At 32.6% G+C, this 10,021-nt stretch overlaps 1 protein-coding gene across 1 annotated transcript in view; it reads right to left on the bottom strand.

Moving 5' to 3' along the window:
• Positions 1-4,854: 4,854 nt before the first annotated feature.
• LOC150092342 (uncharacterized) overlaps positions 4,855-10,021 on the bottom strand; it is a 54,013-nt gene continuing 48,846 nt past the window's right edge. The window contains exons 3-4 of the mRNA XM_090414979.1: positions 8,717-8,912; positions 4,855-6,860 (exon numbers count right to left, since the gene is read on the bottom strand). Of these exons, the coding sequence (XP_090271105.1) occupies positions 5,485-6,860; positions 8,717-8,912 (1,572 nt within the window). The 3' untranslated portion in view covers positions 4,855-5,484. The remainder of the gene's footprint in view (positions 6,861-8,716; positions 8,913-10,021) is intronic.

The following is a 10,021-nucleotide window of genomic DNA, read 5'->3' as shown; positions in this document are numbered from 1 at the left end:
TCTCTCTTACTGAATCTCTTGTTAGCAAATTAAATAAATATGGAAATACATTTTACCCAAACTCTGCCTAATAGTTGAAATATTTTACTTGTTCTATAGGCTTTCCATTCATTTATTTTTTATTTAGCATATAGCTGACGAATCAGGCCTATAGCTGGATCTCAAGTATTCCTGACTGTAATCCGTGTATTCACAGGGCCAGTTTGCCTGTTCTGGGGATGAAAAGCCCAAGTTTGTAGGTGAATCCCCCCCCCACACACACACCTCTGTATGAAACCGGCTAATTCACCTTTTGTTGAAAGACCAGATAAAGGTTCCTCACATCACAAATGGGAATCAAACCCAGGTCTTTCCAACCAAAGAGTTTCATCTATACTGACTGAGCTATGAAGGCTCTTTCCAATGAGAATGCAATTGAAGTTTATGTTCCTGCCTACAATCTTCATACCAAATTGTTATGGCTGTTATTCAATTTAACCTTTTCATTGCTAAGCTCAAGCTGTTTAAAATGGTGTCCTTGTTGAGCTGAAGTATACTCGAGCTCACTTTTAGCATTAAAAAAAAAGATAAAAATAATCACTGCCAAAACAACTTTTAAAACAAATCTGAATTTTAAACAGACGTCTATTACAAGTATATAATTGAGTTTAAATTCAAGCACAGTTCTGTCTTCATCTGCTATCCAGAAGAAAATATTTGCACTTTTGCCTATTACAGAATATGCATGGTCAGCATCTTTCCATGGATAGTGAAAATAGTAATAAGTGTGCATGCTGACCATAATGCATAAAAATTGGATGAAATCAGGAAATAGAAGAGGGAGATTAATATTGAAGCCCTGAGTAATAGAATACAGTAAGAATAACACACAGTTGGCAGGTAGGTCAGTCATGAGTAGTTTTGTTGAATGTTTTTGTTAGGACTTAAAATATACAAATTTGTTTTCTCCTCCTTCACATATCAGTTGTAACTTGTTAGAACATTGTATCAATGCATATATACAGGAAAAAACATTTGTGGATATTCCAATGACTCTGAAGAGAAATTTTTAAATCTTCCATACACTGAGAATAACAACTGAAATGTGGTATCCATCACTTGCGGTGACCAATCCCTTCCCTCAATTAAAAGGACATTTAACCTATATTGCCACAAAGTATTGCTGTATATTTCCAAACATCTCATCTGAAGAGAGAGAATTTTGGGTAGCCTAGTGGCTAAATTTTGAAAGAATGATGTTCACTATTATATAAAAATATGGTGTAAGAATCCTGGATTTGTTTAGGATTATGTAATCTGCATTAAACTTTAATATCCCCTGCCCTGATGAGGATTAATGCTACCGTCATTGTGCGATCCACACAGAACAGTGGAGATAGTGTGTACCCTTGTCATACACCATATTTTACATCAAACCATCTTTCAATTATAACTGCTGACTTACACCTTACTGTCCAGCACTGCCCCTAAATCTCTAACTTCATCTGATTCCTGGAGTACATTGCCATCAATGTGATATAAGCCTCGTAATCTGTTTATCTCAAAACACATAACTTTATATTTCTTGACATTAAACTGATACCCATGAATTTTTGCCCATACTGACAGCCTATTTAAATCGCAAGCTCTCCACATAGTCTTCATTAACTATTACTCTACCTAATTTCGCATCATCAGCAAATAACTGAATATTTCCTTTCAGGTTATTTCCTAAATAATTTATGTACAGATTAAGAAGCAATCGTAATGCCATTCTTACAATTATTTTCAATGTCAAACTCGCAGGAAAATAATCTTCCTAACTTTTTCTTAAGAAGGGTAAAAAATAACAAAAATGGAAAGACCATTATGAATACAATTTGGTTTTGTAAAGGATCATGTTCCATGAAGAAATATACACTTTATATATGAAAAGAAAACATTTCTTGCTAGTTATATTATATAGCATTTCTGATAAACCACCCAAATATCAACAATAATGGTGGCATGAAAATTCCAAGAATCTGGATGGCATACCTTCAGCCCACCTAACGCGTAGTATCCAAGGCAGAAGCCACAGCTCAGTTTACCAATGGCTTGTCACCAAGTCTTCCCCTCTCCCCATTTAAGGACTACATGTTGCACAGCATAGTATGCAATTTTGTGGTATGCGAGCTGTTTGAAATTCCATTTACTCCATATAATTTTTAGCATTTTAAAGAGCTTTCCTCTTGGAATCTTGTCATGTGCTTTATCAAGATCTGAAAAATTTAGTATAAATCATTATTGTGGGAATATAAATTCTCACAACTTCTCAAGTATGTCACAAAGTGGACATCTCATCCTGGCAACCACTATTTGGCCTGAACCCACTTTGTTCTTCAGGTTTCCATTCGGTTTTCTTAGTCTTTTCTCAAGTATGTTTCCACATTTCTTACCTGGATATTCAATAGCAAAATTCCTCTAATTATCACATTCATTTTACATCAAACCATCTTTCAATTATAACTGGATAGCTGAAGGCCTCTGAGATCTACTCTAGATCTGGAATTTGACCTTCTGAATTATGCAACATGGCCGCCTTTCCACATTTCTGGTTTCTGATGGCCTTTTCTACCTCAAGTATTGATATGTTCTCCTAATTACATTCCACGTGAATATTTTCTACTACTGTTGTTACTTGTTTCATTTAGCAATCTTTCAAAGTAATTACTTCAGACATGAAGAATATCTATCTTCAGTTTTTAAATCACCTTATCTCTGATTCCCTTAATACTACTCTTTCTTCCATTTCAAAGTTTAAATAGACACCAGAATATTAAGGGATGATATTCTTACCAGTCTTCCCCATGGCTTGCTTAGCTACTTTTACACATAGCTCTTATTCTTTTCTCTATACTCACTTAGGGTATCTTTACTTGCTAAGAACTTTTGTTAAGCTTTCTTCTTTTAGAAAAGTGCTGCTTTATATCATGTCCATCATGAAGTTATGATTTTTCTATCCTTGCAACTCCCTTCACTGAGTCAATATTTTCTTCAGTTTTCCACTGAAAAAAATAAGAGCCAAACTTCAGTTTGGCTCTTATTTTCAACCTTCATTTTCTTTAACATTTGTATAGTTGTCTACAGTTGACATTTAAAAGCTTTATTTTAGTTATTTTTAAAGTTTTCTTATATATTTTTTTTTCTTTTCAATATGATTTATTTTTATCCTACCTAAGTGATGATCACTTCCAATTTAAAATCTCCAGTGTACGTATCCTGAACCAGCATGAAGATATCACACTATCAACAATAACATACTTTATTCTTACAGCTTCTTTCCAAGTGAATTTGTGCACATCTATGTTGAAACATGGTTGTTAGTGATAACTAGTCTGTGTTTTATGTCATTTCAACATTAAACGTACATTAAATATTAATTGAAAGAAAACTTTAATCAATACTTCCTATATTTTGGCAATAAACAACAAGCAAATGAGTTTTTGTTAGTGCCTGCGTGCACGTATCATAGTTTTATGTTCCCATGAAGATGGCAATGTAACATTGCCAAAATATAGGAAGTATTCATTAAAGTTTTCTTTCAATTAATATTTAGTATATGATGTAATTTCCTGAAATAATTTAATAGTTGTGTTACCAATGTATAAGCTAATCTATAAGAAGGATTTAAAATTAAAATATTTATATTTATAATCTTAATAAATTCATATTTATAACATGTCTGAGTAAATATGGCTAAAAATATGAATTACTGGAGACTCATCAGAGAATAGGTAGCAAAAAACCCAAACTTCCCTTGAAAACATAATTATATTATGAATGATGAGAAGGCAACAAATTGACACTATTGTTTGGCATTCAAGTTAATACATCACACTTCAACTGAGTTATATGAAAATAGGTAATCATTTGAAATAACATGTATTAAAAGTTTGCTCTATCGATTTATAATATGCATATGAAAAAGGAGGACAGTGAAGGTACTTGTGGTGTAGTGGTTATCACATCAGCTTGCACACAATGTCCTAGGTTCAATACATGACAGACATATCCCTATAGTACAGTTGGCAGAATGACAGGATATGCACACTTCAATTCAAAAAGGAGGTTCAATTCTCATTATGGTGAAAGGAATCTACATGGTCTTTTTCAAATGAAGATGAGTTAGATCTCATACAGAGGCAGAAGAGTTTATGCTCCTGTAAACTTCAGTGTTTCCTCCTGCAAACAGACAAATCAGCTAGAGAACATGTGCAATTTAACAGACAAAAACTATATATACTGGGTGCCAAGACAGGACTGTGCAGTGTAGAGTAGCCTTCCATGTTGAGTCTTTGGACTCCATTGAAGTATCATGTAACAATAATAAATCTGGTCTCGGCGTGGATCATGTTCAACAACTATTATTATGTTGCAGAAAAACACAACTTCTAAATATGCCCAATAAGTATCTTAGAACCTCTTATATATTATAAATCTCTGAGCATTTATATGGTCACAATTTCATAAAGACACTGCACATAAGGCTTGCACAAAATATGTACTTACATGGTATAATAGTTATCCGAGATCAAAACGGAAGGAAAGAGGCAAAACTGTAAATCTATGCACTGATTCAGTGTGTGTGTGTGTGTGTGTGTGTGTGTTTGAACAGCAAAGGTTATCTAATTTTAAGGATACACTTATTGCTTGAGTGTACATGAAAACATAGCATTTATAGTTAGTTGTATTTAAAAAAAAAAAAAATATATATATAATCATCAATTTTCAGAGTAAAATTATGCAAAAATATTACGACTACAAAATATGTCATTCACTCCACACCTTTAAATACCCCCCGGAGCTTAAATGAAGCATAAGTGAAAACAACACTGATGTATCACATTCATTTATTTTCACAACTGCTCAAAAATAATACAATGCTTTATTTCATAATATAAAATACTTTTCTGGTATCAAATATTTAGAATTCTTAAGTTTTTGCATACAGTAATAAATATATATAATAGATAATGCCATGAATTGTAAATGCACAGTTCTTTTTAAATTTTCTCTAATAACAAAACATTAAATAAACGACTAGAGGCAACATCACTATAAATGCTAAGTACAAATAATGAGGAACATCAGTAAAATAGAAACAAAAGCAGTAGTATCATCTGATTTTGATACTTGTTCCACTTTTAAGCATCTGTTTTATATATAGATATATTATATATAAAAATAACAAGATAAAATGTAAAATACAAATCCAAATATAAGAACCAGAGCATTAGATTATACAAATTTCATAATTGAAATACACAGATCAAAATAAAGAATTAAGTGTAGCAATTTTACATTTTTATAACAAATTTTCTTAAATATACAAATTTCATTTTATAAAGTACCAAGTCACTGCTATTCTTTGGTTTAACTACATTTAAATAATTACCTGTTTATTCCAATTGCTAGGATTGCAAGGGTCCTGAATTAAATGCTATAATTAAAAGTGCAAAATGCTCAATTCTTGGTAAGTTTTTTAAATACTTGAGCATATTCCACATCATTATGCACAAAATGATGGGGATTATTTTCACTTATTGCATCTTTGTTTGGAATCAACATACCAGCAGCAATGTTCACATTCATATAATCATTTATCTTAAGTTTTTCCTCTGCGCCCCCTTCAACTGTAGAATGACTTCCTGTTTTTTTTAAATCCATAGAAGTGCATTTTGTGACATTTGTATACGCTGGTTCAGGAACTTCTGTTTTACTTACCACATTGGACACTTTTGGCAATAATTTCCCATACAAATGCTGTGAATCTGATGGAGGAGTGCCAAATTTTGATGCCTGGTATCGCAACTGATCATATCCATGTGACTCTGGAGGTGGCTGCTGAATATCTGAATTTCCTTCTATAGGGTGATGTGATACAACTGACTCAGAAGCATCTTCCACATGAAGATATACATTACTTACTTTATCTGCCAGAAGACAAACTGAGGCTGCATCTTGGATGCCAGCAGTTTCTTCCAAGACTGCATAAAGGGGTTCACATTTTGAAACATTTTTGGGGATTTCTTCACTAATATCTCTGCCAAGAGTTTTCCAGGCTTCAACACGCTCTTCAGGCTCATCGTACAGTGCTTCGTTGCTATTTAGAGGTTTAGAAGTTACTTGTTCAAGTTCACCAGGATCTTCATATAGATGACCCCCTGTAAAAATATTGCTATATTTTGTTGTATCTGAAGTACTTACTGTTGACTCTTGAGGTGTAAGAATCTTTTCATCTTGTTTTAACTTAGTTTTTCTTGGTGGTTTAGCAACAGGAGGATTCTGTTTCACTATGACTTTCTCCTCATCAACTAGTTTTATATTTCTTCTATTTAAAGATTTTGCACATACAGGCTCCTCATGATTTTTACTACCACAAAATGGGGACTCAGATGTTTTTTTATCTTCTTTCAAAGAATCCTGTTTTAGTGAGTCCTCAGATGACAGAACTGACTGCCTTCCAAAAAAAGTAGAGGATGTTTTATCAACTCCTGGACTGGGACTTCCTGGAACTGTATCACTCTGTGAAGCTTTTAAAGAATTCACATTTGCATCAACTGTTTGAAATATTGTACTCCCATCTTTGGTTGCAAAAGTGAAGAGACCTTCACCAGAAGGACATTTTCTTCCAGCTTCGAAAGAGAAGCTGTCTTTACTGCATCCATAGCGACGAATATGTCGGTAAGGCCAAGTAAATACCACTTTACCTGTACGATTTTGAGACCACTCCTCGCCAAGAGAGATACTGACAGCAGTTATTACTAAGTGATATTCTCCACTGAGAGCACAACGCACAGAAGCTTCTGTCTCTGTTACTCTCACAGGATAGACTTCAGCTAATATAGGAAAAAAATAGACATTAAGCAGTCAATATTTGTTTTCATTAATTATTAAAAGCATATTTTAAAATAAAATCATTCATTGAGTTCAGTTTTATGCTTCATATTTCAATATGAAATATGTGACTCCCATTCGTGAGAGAGAAACTTACAATCAATACTACAAATTAGGCTGATTTTTTTTTCTATTAACCCTGCTCTTTAGAGTGCTTTTTTTTAAAAGCCCAATAAGCAAGGCAGTTGTTTCACACTGTGCAATAGAATTAGTCTCCCACCTAAAGAAAATCTGACATCAATTCCCGCTGGATTCGAACCCACAGCTGTTGGAGAGAAGATAACCATTCAGCCAGAAACTATTGTATTTAACTTGATATTAATATTCAAAAATACATGAGAGCTTACCTACAATAGCATGATTATATTGCAGAATACTGATATATATTCAGAAAACATTTTAAAAGTACTTGTTTTTTAACTTCTAAAATAAATGTGGAGCAGAAATAGCTTATTGAATCCATGATGCTGTTTATCAAACAGATGTAGTACAGGTAGGAATAACAAATTCTATTTGTTTCTAATTTTTATCACTTTTGTAACTGGAATTATCCTTATTTTCATTCCAGGAAATAACATTTATCAAAAATGACACTTTCATTCTTAAGCTTAGGGTGCTTAAGGGTAAAAGCTGGATAACTGGGAGGAGGCCACCACATAACCTTTTAAGGAATACAAAGAATTAACCAGGGCTTCTACCCTACAATTATGCAGGATTCCCTGACTAAACTGAATAACTGCTGTAATAAATTTGGTATGAAAATCAGCAATAAAAAGACAAACAATGAAAATAGGCAGAAATACTGAAAATATCAACTGCATTCTGAATGGAGACATATAGAACAAGTAAAGCATTTCAGGCTATTTAGGCACAGTTTTAGTGAAGATGGAAAATTAAATATAGAAATAACAGAATTAGAAAACTTGATATGGTAGGAAATCAAGTGAATAAATTTATATGAAATAAGAGAGAAATTAGTCAAACATTAAACTAGCTGTATACAAGTAATGTGTAAGTTAAAATTGGTTTGAAAACCAATTTTAACTTATGGATCTGAGAACTGGATTAGAAATAAAACACTTGATCAAAGACTGGATCTGGATGCCACATATATGAGTTCTGAGAGAGAGAGAGAGAGAGATTAGTGGAGTGAACAGATGGCATCAATGGCAGTATCATACTGAAAATTAGGATATTAGGAAAGAACTTGGAATTGTTAGCATTCAGGTGTTAGTAGAGTTCATCTCAGGTGCTTTTGCACTTAAACAGAATGGGAGAAAAAAAGATTAGCAAGACGAGATTAGTCAGGAAGTTAGGGAAAAGACTCATAGATCTTTAAGTGGATTAATACAGTACATGTTTGCACGGAGATGTGCTTTGCATTATGGGAGATACTAAGGCAAGTTATGAGAACTTATACCACCTTTACCACAAGTTTCCCCAGTCCTGAAAGTATTTCAGGTGCAAACTTTGTTTGCTAACAGTTGGATTAAGGATAAAACCTAATATATAATTAGTAGCATAGTCAAGTGAAAAAAACTTCCATAAGTAAAGTGTCTTAGAAGAAAGAGAGAGAGATACAAGATCTGATAATACTATATTGGAGTCTTGACAGATAAAATTAATTTGGAGGAAAATTGTTGATAGGAAGTCAGTAATGTCTTAACTTTTTCATATAGTACTATCATAACATCCTGTACATTCCCCGAGGGTACATGAGAAATTTGACAATACTGTTTCTCAAGTCCCAATGCAAGAGCAATAACAATTTCGGAATACAATGATAAATAATACTTACGAATATCTATTGAGCTATACAATAAATTTTCCTCATTAATTTCTTGTTTTTCTACACTCGTATCTTGTAATCCTAATGAAAGCCCAGAGAGAGGTCTGGAACCACCAAAAGCAACAGTTTGGAAGGCACTCAACCATTCAGTCATCTCATGAAAGCTATCACTTGAAAATAGATAGGTATGGGTTTTGGTACGCACCTGAAAAATTACTTCTGTATGAGTATTTGTATATGAATCTCTTCATCTAAGTGATTAAGTCACAGCAATAAACATTTCATCTAGTAAAAACTATAAAACTGGCATGCAAATCAATCCATTCACCTGAGTAATATTACTTAACTATTACATGGTTATATAATATTACAAAATAAAAACGACAGTCTTACACATAAGAACATGTAAATTTCACTATAGCAAATTCACAGTAACAAAGAACAGTTTGCTACAGTAAAAAGTTTATAAGATCACATAGAAGCATAAGTCAAAAACATGATAAAATTGTAATGCCAGTATTAAACTACACAGAAAAAATTTGTAATAATAATAATAAAAATTTTAAAAAATGTTTATTCAGACACTTTTCTAATTTAGTGAAAACTGTTTCACATCAAGAGATAGAGATGTTATTCTACATGATTTAACACTGACATAATTTCATTTACAAAATTACACCAGAATAAGCTTATGAAGTCTATTTCTGGGAAAACTATTTAGTCTTGTAGCTATCACCAGTAGGCTACAGTCACTGTCGGTGCCAGGTTATTTTGCGCCCTAGGCAAAGTTTATAAGCGCACCCCTTATTTCATAAACTAAAATGTTTCTAATTGACATTAAACAAAATAAAATTCTTTCAGGTTAAATTAATAGGGCTTTTTTTATTTTCTTTTTTAATTAATTTGAAAATTCTCTGTTATAATTCATTTACAAAAAAAGTTATAAAATACTGAAATTTAATATTTTAAAATGTTAACGTTTTAAAATATTTATCTTAACTGAATTTTAAATAGCGGTAAGTTCAAATCATTTAGGTAAGGAACAAAAAAGAACCAAGTATGAATAAAGCATAGGTTGAAGTTTTGCACCCCTTCATGGCTTGCGCCCTAGGTGGTTGCCTAGTTTGCCTAAATGGTAGCGCTGGTCCTGGCTACAGTAAAGTTACAAAAACAGAATAATAAACAATGCAGAATGGAAATTAAACTTTATAAACAAATGTGTGTATAAAAAAGCAAATGATTCAGTCTGAATCCAAAACAAACTGAGCAGAATATATACAGTCATATACCATATATAATTGCATTATTTTACAT

The sequence above is a fragment of the Typopeltis vanoorti genome, chromosome 26 (genome assembly GCF_054136105.1).
Source record: "Typopeltis vanoorti isolate ZY-2024b chromosome 26, IOZ_Tvanoo_1.0, whole genome shotgun sequence".
In the NCBI taxonomy this organism is placed as follows: domain Eukaryota; kingdom Metazoa; phylum Arthropoda; class Arachnida; order Uropygi; family Thelyphonidae; genus Typopeltis; species Typopeltis vanoorti.
This window is presented reverse-complemented; position numbering and strand designations above follow the sequence as displayed.